Source organism: Hyperolius riggenbachi, chromosome 6 (assembly GCF_040937935.1).
Source record: "Hyperolius riggenbachi isolate aHypRig1 chromosome 6, aHypRig1.pri, whole genome shotgun sequence".
NCBI lineage: Eukaryota > Metazoa > Chordata > Amphibia > Anura > Hyperoliidae > Hyperolius > Hyperolius riggenbachi.
In genome coordinates, this window is record NC_090651.1 from 93,595,839 (window position 1) to 93,618,693 (window position 22,855).

The 22,855-nt window shown below is 42.5% G+C and overlaps 1 protein-coding gene across 2 annotated transcripts in view; it reads right to left on the bottom strand.

The window, feature by feature from the left end:
* Window positions 1-22,855, bottom strand: part of LAMC1 (laminin subunit gamma 1) — a 214,148-nt gene that overhangs the window by 33,393 nt on the left and 157,900 nt on the right. For both annotated transcript variants that reach the window (XM_068239676.1, XM_068239677.1), the window contains exons 10-14: window positions 19,273-19,462; window positions 7,400-7,512; window positions 3,714-3,935; window positions 2,861-3,049; window positions 852-1,097 (exon numbers count right to left, since the gene is read on the bottom strand). In XM_068239676.1, coding sequence (XP_068095777.1) covers window positions 852-1,097; window positions 2,861-3,049; window positions 3,714-3,935; window positions 7,400-7,512; window positions 19,273-19,462 — 960 coding nt within the window. The remainder of the gene's footprint in view (window positions 1-851; window positions 1,098-2,860; window positions 3,050-3,713; window positions 3,936-7,399; window positions 7,513-19,272; window positions 19,463-22,855) is intronic.

The window sequence follows — 22,855 nt, forward strand, 5'->3', positions numbered from 1 at the left end:
AGACTGTGTAGCCTTTCTCAATACAGTAATTAGATAATTATGATAAGACATATGAGCAGCTACTGTATGACAAACATTTCTGACAGCAGGAACCATAGGAAGGTCAGTAGCCTGTCATTACTTTGAATGGTAGCTGAACAGTTAACTGTAAACTATACAGCCATATCAATCTCTGCCATGTACTGATGAGGGCCAAAACCTGAAACAGGCTGTCTACATGTGGGGTTGATGTGGCTGTGTAATATTTAAAGCTATAGGCTTGCTATACACCAGCAGTTCTGGATGCTTGTCTGGCTTACAGGGGCGAAAAGGGATAATTTGCATATTCAGTGGTGGTGCATTGTGGGTAACCACAAATGTTCACGTATAGCTGAATTATTGCAAATTTCCTTCTGTTTTAAGAAGGCAAATTTCACCAAGCATTGCTTATTAATAGGAGGGATTTTCTGTCTCTTTTATACCCCTATACATTCCTAGTGGTTTGGGTCACCCTGAGCTGCTTGGTTACTCTGCTGTAAACTATAGTGACTCAAAGTCCAGGAGTGTATGAAGATAAATACGGTCATCTCTTTAGACATCCATACCCATTTCTCAGTACAAATAATAATACTGCCAGTGCACAAAGAATATATACAAATCTATCTATAACCGGTTCTTCACGGAAATGAATAGGTATCATTTCACATTCAGTTACAGAATGATTTGAATAGCGATTGTGTTTTTTGTAATACGTTTCAGAGAAAAGGCATTTCTATTAAAAGTCTATTGTTATGCCTGTTTCTAGCAGACCTGGTGGCTGCCACAATATTTGTTCGGTCCCAGCTGAGCACACAGTTACAAGCCATGCTCACCTTTGCACTTTTGGTCCGGGGTTGGTCCTAAGGGGTTGCCATAGAATCCATCTCTGCAGCGGTCACAGTAGAAGCCAGCAGTGTTGTAAATACATTTTAAGCACTCTCCAGTCAGCCGGTCGCAGTTCCCCACAGCATTTGGGTCAATGTTACTGTTGCATTCGCAGGCCCGGCAAGGACGGGGTGCCCCATTCTCACCCAGCGGGTCCCCAAAATAGCCATCGTCACAAAGCTCACACCTTTTACCTATTAAAAGAGTATAAGGACAAATATATTAATATTACCCAAAGTAAAACCAGTCACTCACACATTAAATAAAACAGTCATAGCTAGAGGGGGGGGGGGGGGGGGTAAAGCCTCTGTCTGTTTAATTATTGCTGTCTGAAGTACAATTTCATAGTAGAAACTTTCCTTTCCTCTAATGGGTGCCACAAAAGTCAGGAACTGAGAGGAAACTTCTTCCACACGGAAATATACAGTAACAAAACATCACTATACTGAAGAATTTTAACCTTTGTTAAGTCTGTTTGTGTTCCAGTTGTTTCTATTTCCCTTGCACCTTTTTCCTCTCATAGATCACCAATTCACCTTTACCTTTTCTCCTCACAGTTTCCTCACAGAAGGTGAATTCTTAAAGTTAACCCAAGATGAGAGTGATATGAAGGCTGCCATATTTATTTCCTTTTAAGCAATACCAGTTGCCTGGCTGTCCTGCTGATCCTCTGCCTCTAATACTTTTAGCCACAGACCCTGAAATAGCATGCAGCAGATCAGGTGTTTCTGAAAACATTGCCAGAACTGAGAAGATTAGCTGCATGCTTGTTTCTGGGGTTATTCAGACACTACTGCAGCCAAATAGATCAGCAGGGCTGCCAGGAAACTGGTATTGTTTAACAGGAAATAAATATGACAGCCTCCATAACACTTTCAAATTAGGTTCACGTTAAGTAGAGATAGCCTATTTCTAAAAAAAAAAAAAAAAATTCTCCTGCAGGTAAAGTCTAGGAAGCAAAAGTAGTAAATGGTCATATGATTGATTTTTAAATTCTCCAGTTATCTGGTTGTGGTTACATGATCATGTGTCTCATCCACTTCCTGTTTTACCACACATTATATTGCCTACAGGCAAATGCATAGTGCTGATTAGTTCTGGTCCGGAGGACTAAAACATATGAATAAATGAAAAGGTGGCTAAAAATATAAAGTAAAATCTCTGTATACTGCTGGCTCAAGCAACATGTGGAGTATATACATAAACCACTATTTACTTCCAGATGATGAACAATCCAATCAAAGGGACGGATTGTCTACTGCTCAGAAGTGAATAAGATTGCCAAAAAAATTAGAAAAAAAACCTGAGAAAATAATTACATTGGTCATCCAGTGATAAGACATGCTGGTAAATATATTGAGCGGTCATACAGTGCGCATGTGCAAATAACAAATCAATCGAATGTGACTGGAGCAAGAAGCTTGCCGGTAACAGAAGATCTTGTGGAAGAGTCTCTGTACATGGTTATGTTCATCTGAAATTCCTGCCTGATCGATTAGCAATGTGAACGATTAAAATGGTGGATTGCCCAAAAGGTTGGCTGGAGATCTGCCTGTATATATAAGGCCTACCTGCAAATACACAACAATACATCACTAGGCTTCTCCTGTAGAGATTTGGAAGCTGTGTAAGTATTTTTCCTCACAATTAATTCTTGTATTGGAGTGCATGACATTTGGTATTGCACAGCTGGTGGTGGATTATTCTGCTGGATGCTGTGAGCAGGAAAACACTTGCGCATCACTATACTCTAGCAATGAGATGCAAATATTTCCAAGTTTATGCAAATTTCTATGCAACTATTTTCAAGCTGCATAGATTTGCATAGAAAATTGCATATATTTGCATAAACTTAGAAATATTTGCATATCATTGATCATCCCTACTATACTTTCTGGTGACCCGTTGATATACATATACTTTAAAAAACTGCTGAATAAGTACAAACGAGACTCACCTGTTGTTCCCAATGGGCAGTTGGTGCAGACGACCTCCTTGGTGCGCGGTACCACCGCACAACTGGATCTTCCAGGGCAGGGACATGGCTGACAGTCTGAGCTGGTCCCATCAGTGCTGTCTCCATAGAAACCTTCACTGCACCTCTCACAGTGAGGACCTGCTGTGTTATGCTGACAGTCGCATACTCCTGCACAGAGAAGGAAAGTAGAACTTTACTATGAAGCTTGCACTTTAAAATACTTCCATCATGGTTAAACTAGAGCCTGACCTACTCTTCCCACTTTTACTCAGAGGAATAATGTGGTCATAACAGTCGAATATAACAGCTATTAGGATTAATGTGTTCTCGGTATACACATTAGCATTATGGAAAAGCTATCACTTGAAATATTCCCTATAATCCGGTAACTGTTTAATGACAGGGCTTCTTAGAAATCCTGACTTTGTTCCTTGTCACTTTTTTGCTACTTTTAATCTGTGGTCTGTTCATAAAGTTAACCTTCCTGGCGGTATGATTATTTCCGGAATTTAGGGTCTAAAAGCTTTGTCATTTTTTCACATGCTTTTAGACCCTAAAACCAGGGGAAAAAAAAAAAATCATACAACGAGATCTGCAGCAACCTTGAACTTACTCACCTCCCTGAGATCCAGCGCTGTAATTCTCCCTCCGTCCTGGCATTGTACTTTGTTTTAATAAATTATTTAGTATTTTTGAACACTGTCCCCCTTTTGTATTTCTACAAAGTACACTTAGTTGCTTTTAAATTATTGTCATTGAGCATCATCTGTGGCCGGCCGCACATTGTATTAGGCCCTTAAATACAGTAAAAATTTACTTGTCTCCATCTCACCTGTGTCAGGGTCACATGTTTCGCTGTGGCCATTACAAGTACAAAGAACACAGGGACTGTATGGGCCAAGGCTGGGATTCTCTCGCCGGTAACCAGGAGCACAGGTCTCACAGAACTGTCCAATGTAGCCAACAGGACAGCTACACACCTCCACCCATGGTGCCGGATCACTGAAACCACGCTGAGCTGTTACCAAGGTAACCTCCTCCAGAAAACCAGCATCTGCACAGAAGGAAAGACAAAAGAAAACAAAAAGGAGACAGTTAGACCTGAGTACGAATATCAAGCCAAGAGGAGGAGAGCTCCAAATGAAGTTATGGAGTCAGTTATGTAGGCTTAGGCAACCTGGCGCTGTCCATGAATAACTTGCATCATGCTTGGCAAGTATTATACGCTCCACAATAGGCCAGACCTGCAGGTTGCCTGCTGCTTAACCGCTGCGCTTAAAATCCACTTGTCATGGCTGTCCATTCACACAGAAGCCTAACAATACATGATAAGGACATGAAGGAGGATTGAAGCCTAGTGTTAAAAGCAAACTGCTTATCCACAGAAATCTCACTGGACAAGCAGCCGGTGTACACACAGCAACAGTGTCTGTTTAGATTATGTGAAACCCCAGCTTGTTCTGGACTTGTAACTACGAATTATCAACATTTCATCAGCAGATAAAGACATGGGACACTGCGGAATAGCCAAGGCATAAAAACTTCTGTGAAGTTACTAACCGGAGCTAATCAGATTTCAGCTGCTTACAGCAGTCAAGCTAAGCTATGAAAGTTTATAGCTGGATGGAGGGGGGGGGGGGGGGGGATACCAAAGAAACAACAACAAAAAAAGGACAAATGGATAAAAGCAAAATTAACTGAAGTTCTGCATTACAAGTGAATTCCTGACTGTTTACCCTACGCCATTCTCAATGTTGATCAATACCTTTTCATGATGCAAAGATGTGATGACTTCATTGAGGCCATTCAGGAGGACTATGAAGAGCCTGCTCCAGTTAGGAAACACTGCCACCTACTGAGCCGGAAGGGCAGAAGGAGCCAGTGGCTGAAGCCACGGCTACTAGGGGAATCATTTTAGGATTCTAAGTATAGACCATCTTTGGGAAGGGTACAGAAGGTTCATGTTGAACTGTCTCGACCTGTTCGTCCCGGTATTCCTAAAAATTGTTAACTGTTCCTTACAATCAGGGATATTTCCTGCTTTACTGAAGGAAGCAATCATCAGGCCTCTCCTCAAAAACCCTCCCTGGACCCAGATGCAATGACCAGCTACAGACCAGTCTCTAACCTCCCCTTTCTGGGCAAGCTAATTGAAAAAGCTGTTTACCTACAGCTAGAAGCCAAAATCCTACAAAACAACAGTTATGACCCATTTCAGTCCGGCTTCAGGAAACACCACAGCACTGAAACTGCCCTCATCCAAATATGCAACCACCTGCTCATGGCAAGAGACAGAGGAGAGTGCTCGATCCTCATACTGCTAGACCTTTCTGCAGCCTTTGATACAGTTGACCATGGCATCTTGATAAACAGGCTACAGGAATACTGCGGCATTAATGGCATAGTTCTTCAGTGGTTCCAATCCTTCTTGAGTGGCAGAACCCACAAAGTGTCTATGGGGCCCTTCCTGTCCACTCCTGTATCACTTAAAGCGAGTCTGAAGCGAGAATAAATCTCGCTTCAGACCTCATAGATAGCAGGGGCATGTGTGCCCCTGCTAAACCGCCGCTATCCCGCGGCTTAACGGGGGTCCCTGATCCCCCAAATCCCCTCGGTGCAGCGGGGGAGCACTTCCTGGTTGGGGCAGGGCTAACCGCCGCAGCCCTGCGCCGACGCGCGTGTCAGCGCCTATCTCCGCTTCTCCCCCACCGCACTCAGTCTACCTTCACTGAGAGGGGCGGGGGAGAGGCGGCGATGCGCCGCTGATAGACGCGACTGGAGGCAGGGCTGCAGTCGTTAGCCCTGCCTCCAGGAGCGACCAAGTCTGTGACAAAGTGTTGCAGTGGGGGGTTTGGGGGTGAAGGGACCCCTGTTTAGCGGCGCGATAGCGGCGGTTTAGCAGGGGCACACGTGCCCCTGCTAACTATGAGCTCTGAAGCGAGATTTATTCTCGCTTCAGAGTCTCTTTAAAGGGAACCAGAGAGGAAGCACCCTTGTGTATTTTACCATGTATATCAGTAAGAACATTAGAGAAAACACTTACCATGCTCTCTGTTTCCTCCTCACTGCTAAAAGTGTCTGTTAACAGCAGTCACAAGAATCCCAGACTGAGCAATTAAATCTGGCTTTGCTGGGAATGATTATTGCTGAGTCATTATAGCAAAGCCACAAGGGGGCAGGCTTGGGCTTGAAATAACACCACAGAAGACAGACTTAGCTATAATCTTTCTGTAGCAAAGCTAGACGGAGCAGCCTGACTTCTCAGTCGGGGATTCTTATCAGACGTGATAACAGTCAGATTACACAGAGAACAATGAAACAAAGGGCAGATTAGGTGTTTACTGTCATGTTCCCACTGATTTATAAGGTAAAATACAAAAGGGTGCTTCATCTCTGGTTCTCTTTAAGTATCTCAATCCTCTCTCCCTTGCTTTTCACGATTTACATGTTACCGCTGGGAAAACTAATCCAAAAACATGGCCTCACATACCACTGCTATGCAGACGACACCCAACTATATCTTTCCTTCAAGCCTGGTGTGACAGACCCAACTCTAACTATAAACGCCTGCTTACGTGAACTACAGAAATGGATGAATGACAACTAACTGAAACTAAATGCAGACAAAACTGAAGTCCTTCTGATTGGAGGGCAGAGCATGATAACAAAACAACTTAACTTGCAGTCTTCACCACTGGGAATAGGAGGCACGGATCTACGCAGCTCTGATCATGTGCGTAGCCTGGGAGTTCTAATTGATGGGGATTTAAACTTCAGAACTCAAATCTCTGCTGTGGTGAAATCATCCTATTTTCACCTGAAGAACATTGCAAAAATCAAGCACCTCATACCCCCAGAAGATTTGCCAACCTTAGTCCACGCCTTCATCACATCCCGACTGGACTACTGCAATGCTCTCTACACTGGCCTTCCAAAAAAGGTCTTGTACCGCCTACAGCTGATACAGAATACTGCTGCCAGACTGCTAACCAACCAACCCCGTCACTGCCACATAACGCCAGTCCTGCACTCCCTTCACTGGCTACCTATAGAATGGAGGGTCCTATTCAAGATCGGCCTACTGACATTTAAATCCCTGAATAATCTAGGCCCTGGATACATTAAAGAAATGCTGCAGCTGCGTAGCAATCCCCGCATTCTCAGATCCACAGGTTCTAATAATCTAGTCATACCCAGAGTCCACTTGGAAACTTTTGGTCCCAGAGCCTTCTCTCATGCTGCCCCTACGTTTTGGAACTCCTCAGATCAGGACAGCTCCATCCCTAGACGTGTTTAAATCCAGACTTAAAACCCACCTGTTCAGTTTGGCATTTGCAGAAATATAACTTTTGTTGTGTGAATACATCATCCTACTAATTACTGAATCTGAGAGAGCCTAAGCGCTTTGAGTCCTATGGGAGAAAAGCGCTATAGAAATGTTATTGTATTGTATAGAAGGTAACCCACATGAAACTCCCTTCTTCCCAGTGTATAGATTAGAATCGAGCCTAGTCTTACTTCTTTCACTGTATGTTCCTCGGATTTTGATGGCTGTCAGATTCTGAAGCATCTTCTGGAATTCAAATGGGGAAACAGATGGCCTCCAAGGATAGTCAGTAGCCTCATGTAACCTAAAAAGAATAGATGACATAGAAGATTACAAGACATTTCCTGGGGAGAAAAAAAGTTGTATTCTATTAATTCGAGAAAGCAGTGGTCACTTGTTAGGAACTCTTGGCTCATTCAAGTGTAACATTTTGAGATGGAAAGGAAACCAGAGACGTCTGCGTAAAAATATTTGATACTTACTCAGGGCTTCCTCCAACCCCATGAGCGCTGATGTGTCCCACGCCGTCCTCCTGAAAGCCTTCGTTCAGCCGCAATCACTCCTGGTAAACGGGCTCAGTCGCACCAGTCGGTTCTTCTGCGCATGCGCGATAGGGCCACGCATTTGCGGAAGAGCCGACTGGTGCAACGGAGCCAGTTCACCCGGGAGTGATTGCGGCTGAACGGAGGCACTCGGGAGGGTGGCGTGGGACGCATTGGTGCTAGAGGAAACCCCCGGGTAAGTATCAAACCTTTTTACGCCGACATCTCTGGTACACTTTAAACAGATGACTACATGGGCCTATTTATAAAAGCAAGGAAGCGTGACTGATCTCAATTATATTATCCTCCCCAATGGAGGAGTAATCCACTTGATTATTATTGTGTTTATTTCCACCTTATACTTTATAGAAGAGTAGAAGGCTTTTTTTGCCTGACTTCCTATCTGAAACCAACCGCATGGAAGAAAAAAAATGGCTGTTATGGAAACTGCGGCCAGAAACCATTCTAACTTATTCAACTCCAACATCCATTAGTGTCAGCACAAGTCTCAGTTAAAGCACTCCATTACAACTTGGCAGGTGAAGGACTGAGGAATGTAGGCTTTCCCTCTTTCCTTCATGTGAACACTACACACGGATGTACTTGGATGTTAAACAATTTCCTATGTAAATTAGTTAGTAAATCAGAATCTGCAAACATCTGCTACTAATTTCAAAATGTTGGAATGTTCCAAAAGTGGATTTCAGATAAAGCTGAAAATTAAACACATAATCAAAGTGACCCTGAAACATTCAGAACCATGGCCAAATCATCATTACTATAGAGGGCAGCCAACTACTTGTAGCACCTGGACATAGTCACAATAATCTCACAGAAAAGTCCATGTGGTGAACACAATTCAAACTGATATCAAATTTCTGAGTTAAGCCCAATATTTCATACATTAATCTCCACCACTATCAGTCCGATTCCAGTACAGAACTTTAGTGTCCTGAAACAATGATCGACATTCCTAGACTGAGTTGTCCCACAGAGGAGGACAGAGCGCAAAGTAACAAAACGCTTTTTAGGGCCAATGTATAACCAAGACAACAATCAAAGACATTGGGGTTTTGTTTTTAAAGCTGAGAACAGATGATTTTCTAGCCTTATGGTGATCATTACCATTTAATAAATATCTCTTTTCCAAGGTTCTTTATTTCCATTGTTCCCAAGTTTTAAAATGAGACCAGAAGAACTGCCCACCAAAAATATGTAAGGTCCACTTTCTAACCCTTTGCTCACTTTACTGAAGGAGCCCACCACTGTCAAGAGTAGAGGAAACGCATGTTCGCCACTTCAGATATTTATGACCATTCTTTTGGTCCCTTCAATACAAGTTTATAGGACTTATATTTCATACAAACTGAATTTTCAATTCATTTCAATTGAGCTTTTTTCCTCCACTTCAAGTCATTTACCTTAAAGGGGAACTTTAACCTAAACAAACATACTGTCATTAAGTTATATTAGTTATGTTAATTAAAATAGATAGGTAATATAATCTCTTATCCACCCTGTTAAATTTCTAATAAGAACAGGCAAATGTTTGTGATTTCATGGCCGCCATATTTTTGGTTGAAAGGATGCGACAGGGAGCATGAGACACAGTTCCAACTGTCCTGTGTCCTGATCACCCCTCCCAGCTGCGTGTGCTAGGCTTCAAATCTCAAATTCAAAATAAAAAAAAATTGCACCAAAACAACAGAACAAACACAACAACATCAGAAATCCCATCATGCTTTGCATAGCATCAGGGGAAAAATACCCGGGCAGCTTTTTTCTGTGCAGCTAAAAATGAGGCTTGGGTAAGAAAAAAAAAAAGTTCTGATGCTGTGAAACTGTTAGGCTGCATTTCCACTTGTGCGGTGCGAATCGCCGCGGTACAAACTCGCATGCAGATGCGAAATTCGCATGGGGTCCATGCGAATTTTCATGCGTATTTGCACGCGAATTCGCATGGATGACGATGTATGCGAATTTAACCATGGCAGTGCTGCAGTGCTTTTCCATTGTTTCTATACGAATTCGCATGAAAATTCGCATGAAAATTCGCATACCCAAACCTCAGGCGAATTTCCTATTAAATACATTGTATGCGATTCGCATAGCGGTATGCGGCATGCGAATTCTGATGGCTCTGCCATGCGAATTTTTTCTGCACAGAAAAACGCAAAGGAATCCTGACAAGTGGAAACAGTCCCATTCACTTGTATTGCTATGCGAATTTGCATGCGAAAAACGCATGCGAATTCGCGATAGTGGAAATGAGCCCTTAAAGAAACGCCAAGCCTTTTCAGTGCTGTTGATTAGATTTTTAGTCTGGAGGTTCACTTTAAGGTACATTAACCTCCCCGGCATTCAATTTCAGCAGGATTTCTGTGCAAAAGTGGTTTAATTAATTTTCAGGTAATTTTTGCCTCTAACTTGCCAAAATGTGTCAAGCACGGGTCTAGTATACAGTACATATGAAGTAAAATAAAAGATAATAAATAAAATAAAAATAGCATTGCAAATTCGTACTTAGCGGAAATGGGCCCTTAGGGCTCTTTTCCACTATGAAATGCGATCGCGATTCCGATCGCGATCGCAATTGCGTTTCAATTTCCACCATGCGATTGCGATTGAGCTACTATACTCATTATAGTCCAGCTCAATCGCATACAAAACGCGGCAGGACGACGATTGCGCTTTGACCAAAATCGCATCGCAATCGGATCTCACTAATGGAAATTGCTGCTGCAGTTTCCATTAGTTTAATGTACCTTGCGATTTGCGATCAGAAGCATCGCAGGCTAGTGGAAAAAGGCCCTTAATCTTTCTTGTACAGTGTAAACCAGGGACTCCCAAGAACACGAGAATGGATGAGAGGATCATTAGCAATGCATGCAGGCACTACAAGATGCTTACATTTCAGCACTATCAATACTTTAGTTTACTGTAATGTAGTAGCAGATGTAATTTATAGTGAACCAAACTACAGAAAATAAATGACAGTTCCCCATGGTATTGGTCAAACTGAAGGACAGATACAGCCATGGATTATCTGCTTACCAGAAGTAATGCATATCATAAATATCTGTAAAATCTCATTGCGGATTACACTGTACATTCATTAATAAATGCAGATTCCCGCTACGCAGAGAGAGATAGATAAACCCTACTTATACCAATGTATTAGGTGTGTGCAGCAAAACAGCACACAACTTCAGTGGGGTGGGTGGAAACAATGCTGAAACCTTTTATAAAGCATACTTTTTTTTTCTTGGCAAATGTGCTGATCCTCAGCCTACAAAAATGTATTAGTGACCCAGAACAAGTGTGCAGCTGCTCTGACTTCCCAAAATAGAAAGGAAATTAATGCATTTGAATACCATGCCGTAGTTACTGGCACCTCCCTAATCATCTCTATTGGCCATACCATTAAAGTGAAATAAGCACAATTTTAGCAACCAGGGCCAGTGGTGCTTGTTTCCCTTTAAAGGACAACTGAATCAAGAGGGATATGGACGCTGCCATATTCATTTCCTTTTAAACAATACCAGTTACCTGGCTATCCTGCTGATCCTCTGCCTCTGATACTTTTAGCCATACACCCTGAACAAGCATATGCAGATCAGGTGTTTCTGACATTATTGTCAGATCTGACAGGATTAGCTGCATGCTTGTTTCTGGTGTGCGTCAGACACTACTGCAGCCAAATAGATCAGCAGTGCTGCCAGGTAACTGGTATTGTTTAAGAGGAAATAAATATAGAAGCATCCATATCCCTCTCACTTCAGTTGTCCTTTAAGCTAACGCCTCCTTTCCTTTAAATACAAAATCACTTTGAGGCTAGAAACCCACTAGGAGAGCTTTTCTGAGCGCTTTGTGATTTGAAAAGCTCTAGCTAATGTAATGCTATGGGTGTGATCCCACTTGAGCGATGTGATTTTATAAAAATCCCCCATAACATTGCATTAGCAAGAGCTTTTTCAAATCACTCACGCTTACAAAGCGCTCCCAGTGGGTTTCTGGCCTCAGAGGTACTATATAAAGAAAGAGGATGGTGAAAGCTTTAGGTCATTTCTGATTACTATGAATGTACATCGCAGCACAATCCGTCTTGTGATCATACAATCACAGGTAAGCTCTGCAGTCTCTCAGCCTAGAGCCCCAGAGATGACCCTGGATGGGACACAGACACAAGGACATTCCACACCAGTGGAGACATATAAGGGCTCATTCAGAAGAGTGAAGCAGAAGTCTAATTTTTAATTGCTCCTCAATAGCAGGAACTACAGTAACTGCTTACATTTTTTGGGTGTGACTGGTCACAATTTTAAAGAGGAACTGTAACGAAAATGACTTAATAAAATTTCTTCTCTTCTCACTACATTTATTTACAAATAATTTAGTTAGTGTTTGTTAATCTTAAAATCTTTCCCCACCCCGATTTACATTCTGACAATCCCATGGTGACATCTTTAGTCCTGTGAGGTGTGGCTCTGCAAAATGTTTGTTTACAGAGTGTGCTGAAGCCAGTAGAAAACATACCTGATCTCCCAGAATGCTCTGGAAGGATTCCGCATATCTAAAAAAAGCCTAGACTATGCAACACTGGGAGAGCAGGGTTCCAATCCAATATACAACAATAGGAAGTTTTTCTGATGCTGAAAGCAGGAACATTACTATACAGTGATGTGAAAATCTATTTGCCCCCTTCCTGATTTCTTATTCTTTTGCATGTTTGTCACACTTAAATGTTTCTGCTCATCAAAACCCGTTAACTATTAGTCAAAGATAACATAACTGAACAATAATTGATGTTTTTTATTATTTAGTGAGAAAAAAAACTCCAAACCTACATGGCCCTGTGTGAAAAAGAAATTGCCCCCTGAACCTAATAACTGGTTGGGCCACCCTTAGCAGCAATAACTGCAATCAAGCGTTTGCGATAACTTGCAACGAGTCTTTTACAGCGCTCTGGAGGAATTTTGGCCCACTCATCTTTGCAGAATTGTTGTAATTCAGCTTTATTTGAGGGTTTTCTAGCATGAACCGCCTTTTCAAGGTCATGCCACAACATCTCAATAGGATTCAGGTCAGGACTTTGATTAGGCCACTCCAAAGTCTTAATTTTATTTTTCTTCAGCCATTCAGAGGTGGATTTGCTGGTGTGTTTTGGGTCATTGTCCTGCTGCAGCACCCAAGATCGCTTCAGCTTGAGTTGACGAACAGGTGGCCAGACATTCTCCTTCAGGAATTTTTGGTAGACAGTAGAATTCATGGTTCCCTCTATCACAGTAAGCCTTCCAGGTCCTGAAGCAGCAAAACAACCCCAGACCATCACACTACCACCACCATATTTTACTGTTGGTTTGATGTTCTTTTGCTGAAATGCTGTGTTACTTCTACGCCAGATGTAACGGGACACGCACCTTCCAAAAAGTTCAACTTTTGTCTCGTCGGTCCACAAGGTGTTTTCCCAAAAGTCTTGCCAATCATTGAAATGTTTTTTAGCAAAATTGAGACGAGCCTTAATGTTCTTTTTGCTTAAAAGTGGTTTGCGCCTTGGATATCTGCCATGCAGGCCGTTTTTGCCCAGTCTCTTTCTTATGGTGGAGTCGTGAACACTGACCTTAATTGAGGCAAGTGAGGCCTGCAGTTCTTTAGATGTTGTCCTGGAGTCTTTTGTGGCCTCTCGGATGAGTTTTCTCTGCGCTCTTGGGGTAATTTTGGTCGGCCGGCCACTCCTGGGAAGATGCATCACTGTTCCATGTTTTTGCCATTTGTGGATAATGGCTCTCACTGTGGTTCGCTGGAGTCCCAAAGCTTTAGAAATGGCTTTATAGCCTTTACCAGACTGATAGATCTCAATTACAGTACTTTTGTTCTCATTTGTTCCTGAATTTCTTTGGATCTTGGCATGATGTCTAGCTTTTGAGGTGCTTTCGGTCTACTTCTCTGTGTCAGATAGCTCCTATTTAAGTGATTTCTTGAATTGAAACAGGTGTGGCAGTAATCAGGCCTGGGGGTGACTACAGAAATTGAACTCAGGTGTGATAAACCACAGTTATTTTTTAACAAGGGGGGCAATCACTTTTTCACACAGGGCCATGTAGGTTTGGATTTTTTTTCTCACTAAATAATAAAAACCACCATTTAACCACTTTACCCCCAGCGGTACGAATTTCTCCGCCCCTTTTTTCCCTCCTAAAAAACCAGGGACGGAGAAATCCGTACCTTCCGCGCTACCGCCGCTCGTGCGCGCGCACGCCGCCGCCCGCGCACGCCGCCGCCCGCTTGGAGATCAATGAACGGGAAAATCCATTCCCGTTCGTTGATCTAGCCCCCGCAATGATCTGCTGCTTCTTTCAGAAACAGCGAGATCATTGTGAGTCTCCCAGCCTCCTACTGCTTCCTGTAAGCGTCCTTGCGGACGCTTACAGGTCGCATGTAAACAAACACTCTGTGGCCATCTTGTGGCCAAATAGTAAACTACACCCTAAAAGCATTTTACATATACAAACATTACATTTACACAATAAATTAACTCATTACCTCCCACACTCCCCAATTTTTTTTTTTTTTTTTGTAAATAAAAAAAAAAAAAAAAAAATACAATTAAAAAAAAAAATAGTTACCTTAGGGACTGAACTTTTTAAATATTTATGTCAAGAGGGTATAACACTGTTACTTTATAAACTGCGGGCTTGTAATTAGGGATGGATGCAAAACTGAAAAAATGCACCTTTATTTCCAAATAAAATATTGTCGCCAAACATTGTGATAGGGACATAATTTAAATGGTTTTATAACCGGGACAAATTGGTTAATACATTTCATGGGTTTTAATTACAGTAGCATGCTTTATTTAAAAACTATAATGGCCGAAAACTGAAAAATAATAATTTTTTCCCACATTTTTTCCTATTTCCCCATTAAAACACATTTAGAATAAAATAATTCTTGGCATAATGTCCCACCTAAAGAAAGCCTAATTGGTGGCAAAAAAAACAACATATAGTTCATTTCATTGGGATAAGTAATAATAAAGTTATAGACGAATGAATGGAAGGAGCGCTGAAAGGTGAAAATTGCTCTGGTGGTCAGGGGGTAAAACCCCTCAGTGGTGAAGTGGTTAAAACTGCATTTTGTGTTCAATTATGTTATCTTTGACTAATATTTAACGGTTTTTGATGAGCAGAAACATTTAGGCTGTTTCACAGTGGGACGTTACAGGCGCACGTTAGAGCAGCCTGTAACGCAGCCCACCGCACAGTAATGAAAAATCAATGGGGCTGTTCACAGTGCGGACGTTGCGTTACATTGTAACGCTGCGTCACAAGGCAACGTACTGCATGCAGTACTTTAGACGCGGCTCACTGCTTGCACATGCTCACTAATGTTGGGGAGGAGCGGAGAGCGGGCAGGCACATGGCTAATTAATATGCACTGCACGTTATGACGTGCAGTGTTTACATCCTGGAGCAGCCGCTCTGTGCGGCGATTGGCCGGCGGGACCACGTGATGCCGCATGCGCACAAGAGTGCGCATCACGGCATCACTGACGCCAGAGTGAGCTGCACAACGCGGCTCACTCTGACGTCCAGATCCAGCACCACCAGGCGTTGAGTTAGGGGGACGTTATGCGACCTTAACGCCCCCTCTAACGCAACGTCCTGGTGTGAAATTAGCCTAAAGTGTGACAAACATGCAAAAGAATAAGAAATCAGGAAGGGGGCAAATAGTTTTTCACATCACTGTATACTGTAAGTCATACCCCCCAACTTTTTGAGATGAGAAAGAGGGGCACTTAAGCCACGCCCCTACCACACCTCTGACCACGCCCCTGTCACAACCCTAGTTACGTATACCATAAAGATTTCATAAGAAAAATATGTTTTATAATTCAAACCACACTGGTCCTTTCTATCCTGGTTCGTTTTCTTTAATTTTAACATTTTAAAATTAGTAATACATCAATTTAAAGGATAGGAATAAGGTTTAGAGTCAAACAAACATTTTTTAGTAGAGAAATACATATATTTACATAGAAAGAGGGACAAAGTCCTGAAAGAGGGACAAATGAGGAGGAAAGAGGGACAGGGCTCCCAATGAGGGAGACGGTGTTGTTTCTGAAGAAACCACAGGATGTTGGCTATGTGTCTGATTGGCTGCATGTGGCTCCGCCCACCTTGCCAAATTTTCACCCCAGTCACCCAGTGACCCACTGTGCCAAGTCTGGGAACTCTGCCTTTAATACAGTGAGAACTACAGCTGTTTACATTTTCCCATTGAAGTCAATAGGGAAAATCTGATTGGTTGTTTGTGGCTCCACCCACTTTTTGGGGTCCCCAAAATGTGACAGAATGTTTTAGCATCACCCCATGACTAAGTGACCCAAGTTTGGTGAGTGTAACTTCAAAAGTGTACGAGTGGCACAAGTTTCAAATTTTCCAATGAAAGTCTATGGGAAAAATGGGGTCTTTGGGGGTCCGCCACAGGGGCCCGGAGGGTGAGATTGCTTAACAAAGCACAAGCAACCTAATCGGGTATGAGGCGAACAAGTGTGCAAAGTTCCAGAATTCTACTCCTAAAACTCTGGGAGGAGTAGCGTATAGAAAATTGCTAAATTTCCATTGGCCGTTGGTAGCTCCGCCCACTTTGGGGTGACTCCCCAAAATACATATTTCTATTTGGACGGTTTAGCCTGTTAATTATTAGACACAAAGGAAAACTGGCAATAACCTGGGGCACTTCTGCTGCATTTAGTTCAGCAGCTCTTGGTTCATCCCACCTACCAAGTGTTCACAGTATACTGCAGTGGCTAAGTTGAGATACCACTGCCGGGATGTTTCCTGCAACAGTTTCCAGCCACATCATAACCATGTGGTTTCCTGCTGCTGGACAACTGCCAAGCTGGAGCGCTGCGTATGTGACTATGTGCCCAGTAGCAGGTGGCGTCTTTTGTCAACTGATACAATTCTTTAGCTCATCAGTTTAACCAGCACAAACTTATATAGCACATTAGCAGCAATAACCACACCACTGTTGTGCTAATCAGATTTTCAAAAGCCCACCACATAGATAAAGCAGTACTCCACAGTTAGGCTCAACACACACCATACAATCTTGGTTGTACAGATGTACCAAATCTATGTAGTATAAGGGCCAACAGATTGAAAATACCTTGAATGATTGATTGGATAAGCTCTTATATTACATGAAAGTGGTAAGATTGAACAACCAAGATTGTATGGTGTGTGTTGAGCCTTACATCATAGTTCCCAACCCTTCAAACATGCAACCAAGAGCTGCTGAACTAAATGCAGCAGAAGTGCCCCAGGTTATTGCCAGTTTTCCTTTGTGTCTAATAATTAACAGGCTAAACCGTCCACCAAAGTCTACTATAGGACCTTGAATATTCTAGCTATGCTCTAGATCAGTGGTCCTCAAACTAAGGCCTAGGGGCCGAATGTGGCCCCCCTGAGGCATTTTTACTGGCCCCCAACACAAAATCTATAACTTATAGATGTGGCCCACTGCTCCTTTGAATAACGGCGGCCCACATATAGAATAGCAGTGCTGGCACCACCCATCCACATACTGTCGAAGCCAGCGAGCAGTCATTCACTGACTTCCAATCCAATTCTGCATCAGGTGACACTGCTGTCCAACTGGACGGCAGGTGGTCACCTGGGTATGCTTCACTGTCTGGTGCACAAAGACGTTCTCCGGGCGCCGCATGACTGAATGACTGCTGCTGGGAGTTCTCCACCGGGCATGATTGGGGGGGAACCAATACCTACATTCAATGTAAATTTTTTCAACATATGTTCTGGCCCCCCAGCAGTCTGAAGTATGTTGACCAGGCCCTTGACCAAAAAAGTTTGGGGATCCCTGCTCTAGATCTTCTTATACGGCTTTTATTTTTCTGTAAAATTCTGAACATCTGACTATGGGTGATCAGTAATATCACATATTAGACTCAAAACACTGAGGGAAGCCTGAAACAGGTTTATTAGGGAGCCAAACACCATTTTGTTTTCCTGGGATTTAATGGCTATTAAATCCCAGAGCAGATCTGTCAGTCTGCAGACAGCGTGTACACACGTCCTACTGTCTGCAGAAAGTCCGCCCAGCGGGAGAGTCTGACGGACCCGTCATTTGTTACAATAGTGCGTGTGAACGCACCTTAAGTTCCCCACTCCCCCCCTTCTTGCTGCCCATTATTAATCCAGGGGAAGGTGTGAAGATAGCATCTGTGACAAATCTAAAGCTCCATCTACACGATACGATTCTTTGTACGATTCAATTACGATTCTATTTACGATCCGATTAAATCCGACATGTCTGATCATGATTCGATTCGATTCAATTCGATTTGCCTTTGCAAAACAATGGCAAATCGAATTGAATCGAATCATGATCGGACATGTCGGATTTAATCGGATCGTAAATAGAATCGTAATTGAATCGTACAAAGAATCGTATCGTGTAGATGGGGCTTAAAGTCTGTGAAGCACAGTGTACTATGTACACTGCCCCACCCCCACTGTTCAAAGCTTTTGTTTGCTCTATGCTAATGTGTGCAATCAAATAATTACATCAGTCCTTATCTGCCTGAAACTTCTGCGATCAGGCAGAATGATCGGAAGTAAGGTAATAAAGGGCTCTGCTAAACTTTTAAATGTTAAAAGAAGAAGTACAATTGCAGTTTTTTGTATTAATGAGTCACATTGTTGGCACACATATTTAATGTGCTATTGGGATGCCCTGGGTGTTAAAAATAGTGCTTGGTTCACTTTAAAGGTGGCATTGTTGCCTGCTTTTAAAAATGTCTGTTGCCTGCCTGGCTGAATTGCTTGGCTTTGGCTGTCTCCATGGCACACACCTGCAACAAGAATGCAGCCAGCGGAGTTGGATCACCTGACCTGCTTACTCCACCTGGGTCAACAATCCGAAAACTATTTAAAGCAAAGGCACCAAAATATTCCTAGACTTTGTGGAACACACACTTCACCCATCATAGTTTACAAAAATATCTGAAAGTGGAGAGTTTGGGGGTTTGTTTTGGAAGTGTTACTGGACTGGTGGAAGACAGATAGCTACAGAGACAGGCACATATTGTACAGTTATTAATAGAAATTAAAAGGTCACGGTAGTTCAGGAAAATCTGGAATGTTTGGGGATTTTTGTATGATTAATGCGTTAACCCTTTTCCAGCCATGGATCTGCTTGTCTCAACATCCATGAAAGTCGTACTGGATGAGTTCCAGAGGGCAGAAAGCCATCTATCCCAGTGACCAGGATACATTAACGTAGGCTATATCTCCATTTCTCTGTCCAGGATCTGCACTCACTGCTCCTCTTTTGAACACAGAACTGTAGGAAGGAATGTGTTAATACGTGTCTGCTTGTAAACACTGTCATTGAAAATCTAAACACTTTCACTCCACAAAGAAAGGATTGTAAGTGTGGCATATCTCTTTCCATCTACCAGAGGATGGCGACAGGAAAATACACATTTTGTTTACCTGAATACATATTGCAGGGAATTTTCACTGGGGTAAGAGTTGCCCTGAGCGATGAGGGGCACAGAAACCCGGAGCCCGGCGCCTTCCAGCACCATATCCTCTGCCGACAGGCGGGTGTCCCTTCGCTCCACCCGGAAACTGAACGTCAAGTTCTGGCCGTAACTCAGGCCTTGCTTGCCAAGGAACTTTGCTGCAAGAAGTGGAAGAATTCACAGCGGATGAGCTAAATACCTCAAAATAAAGTTACAGGACTGCAAACATTTGTGTGTAAAAATAACTTTATCAGAATAGAACACCTGTCATATTTTCCACAACTACAGACAGATTGATTACACTGTCCAAGAACATATTCCAGGATGACTCAGAGCTTGTCAGACACTATACAGCTGTGTGTACACTTCAAGAGAACCTACCATGACACCATTAATGACAAGGTCCCTAGCAGGATTACTCATCATACGGTTTGCATTATTTTGTGTGTTACCCGTTTGCAGATCAACACCTATTCAGATTCCAAACCCATGTATCGATGAAGCACATTTCCATGCGCTTACCATTCATTTCCAATAAAAGTGGTACTCAACACATTTTATCTATCTAGTTTTGATTTGTGCAAATACTGGAGGACCTGTCTCAGGTTTTCATTATTGCTTGCGTCCCCCTAATGAGATTTACTATGGAATACTCTGTCCTCCAAAGATCACAAGCCCAGGGATCCATTTACTGGTGTTCATACTAACTCAATCTCACTGCGGATAGTTTGTCAAGGCAGATGCAGAGAATACTGGCTCAGAAGTGGAGCAGCTGCCCAGAGAAACCAATGAGTTTTTAGCTGGCAAATGAAACAAGAATTGTGATTGGCTGTGCTGACCAACAGCACAACTAATGCTCCAAGTTTATTCTGTACACAAGGCAGAGAGTGATGTGTGCGGCACTCAGCAAAGATGTATAAACAAGAAAGATTACAAACTATCTCGCCATGAATAGGCTCTGTCACAGCTGAAGGTCCTTCTTACTGTTGATTAGTGGGCTCCTGCAAGAGAAATTAAGCAAGGCAAGACATACAGTATGAAAAGACAGAACATGGGCACCATCCAATGTAAACTGATTTATTGGGACAATCCAGCATATCAATCGGCTTGTTACAACCAGAATCACTGTGCCCTATGCATGGAGGTGGGTGGGGGCATTGTAATGACCTGCATTAACATGCTGGCTTGTCCCAATAAACCACAGTTTGCATTGGGTGGTGCTCTTTGTACTGTACTGCTCAGGATTTCATTGCATCCAGCTTCATAAGGGATCATCAATTCTGCGTGACTAGAGTGGCTGTGACTCTAACCATATTTTTGTCCTGGAATATAGACTGTGCAATCCATCCCCTTCACTACAATACAAGTCAGGACTTGAGCCACTGCTGCGTTTGTAAAAACGCATGCGTTTTTGAAATGTGTTAAACGCATGAAAAATGCATGCAGTTTTATAAACGCAGCAGTGGGCTCATGCCCTAATGCCATCTGGTGTGTATCTCATTACTAACCTTTCTGTCAAGAACACCCTGAATCACTTATATGGAAAGTGTGTGTGTGTGTGTGTGTGTGTGTGCGTGTGTGTGTGCGTGCGTGTGCGTGCGTGTGTGTGCGCGTGTGTGTGTGTGTGCGTGTGTGTGCGTGCGTGCGTGCGTGTGTGTATGTGCGTGTGTGCGCGTGTGTGCGCGTGTGTGTGTGCGTGTGTGTGCGCGCGCGTGTGGGTGCGGGTGTGTGTGTGTGTGTGTGTGGTGTGTGGACTTCTCAGTGGGAATAAAAACAAAGCATTTCAAAATTTCCCGGAAATCACTTAAACTTGTTTTATACTTTATCTGATCTGGCTCCGCACCCTGTTGAGCTTAAGGGTGGGGTAGGTCTCATTTTTAAGTTTTTTTTGTGTGCTTTTACATGATGAGCAACTCAATAGACTTTGCTCTAAAAGGAACATTTTCTGAAATGGTAACATTTGAAGCTTTCAAAACACTCTCAGACACTCGCAGTTCATAATATGTAGTTATCAGTTCAAACCATTTTATAACTTATTAAAGGATGAGCCGATACAGTAAAAAGACATGTCTTTAAAACACAAGTGTTCCACTATACTTTTGATCTGCATTGCCTCATCCTATAAGCAAGTTCTAATATCGTTTTTACATAGCTACTGTACATATGAAATTGGTCTAAGTGTTTTGAAAGCTCTTAAAATGTTACCCATTTCGGGAAACCAGCTGGGAAATGTTAACGTTTAACAGTTGCCATTTGAGAAAAAAAATCAAATTTCAAATGTCTGTATTTGATTACTGAAATTACTTCTTAGGGGGAAAAAAAAAACACAGTTTTATATCGCATAAATAAAACCTACTCAATTGTGATATTACTTAGAGGACAAATGAAGTGAGAGGGATATGAAGGCTGCCATATTTACTGTATTTCCTTTTAAGCAATACCAGTTGCCTGGCTAGCCTGCTGATCCTCTGCCTCTAATATACTTTTAGCCGTGGACTCTGAACAAGCATGCAGAAGATCAGGTGTTTCTGACATTATTGTCAGATGTGACAGGATTAGCTACATGCTTGTTTCTGGTGTTATTCAGTCACTACTACAGCCAAATAGAACAGGAGCACTGCCAGGCAACTGGTATTATTTAAAAGGAAATAAATATGGCAGCCTCCATATACCTCTCTCTTCAGTTGCCCTTTAGGTGCCCAACAGTAACAAATTAAATAAAACTACATTATGTGATTTCAGGTTGGGATGGTGAAAATTTTCACCTAAACTGAGAGGGATATGGATGTTACCTTTTAAATAATACCAGTTGCCTGGCAGTCCTACTAATCTGTTTGATTGCAGTAGTGGCTGAATCACACACCTGAAACAAGCATGCAGCTAATCCAGTCTGACTTCAGTCAGCGCACCTGATCTGCATGCTTGTTCAGGGGCTGTGGCTGAAAGTATTAGAGACACAGGATCAGCAGGAGAGTCAGGCAACTGGTGATATTTTAAAAGGAAAAAGCCATATCCTTCTCAGTTTAGGTTCCCTTTAAACAAAATCAGTTGCCTGGCTATCCTGCTGATCCTTTGCCTCTTGTACTTTTAGCCATAGACCCTGAACAAGCATGCAGCAGATCAGGTGTTTCTAATATTTATTCTTAGATCTGACAAGATTAGCTCCATGGTTGTTTCTGGTGTTACTCAAACACTACTGCAGCCAAATAGATCAGCAGGACTGCCAGGCAACTGGTATTTTTTTTAAACAGGAAATAAATATGGCAGCTTCCATATATTCTTCTCCCTTCTGTTGTCCTTTAATAGAACGCTAGAAAGCAATCCCTAATGTATGCAGTTCCACGACCATCCACTAGATGGCAGAGCACATAAAAGATGTGGAGGAATGACATTGAGACACTGACCTACAAGCAGCTGCTTCTAAAATAAACCACATCCTGATTCTTGGACAGCTTATCCTCTACCTCATAATAATTAGTCTGCCAGTTACAAATAATGTTTAACAGAGTTCAGGAGACAATCATGATATCAGAATCCATAATGAATTAATT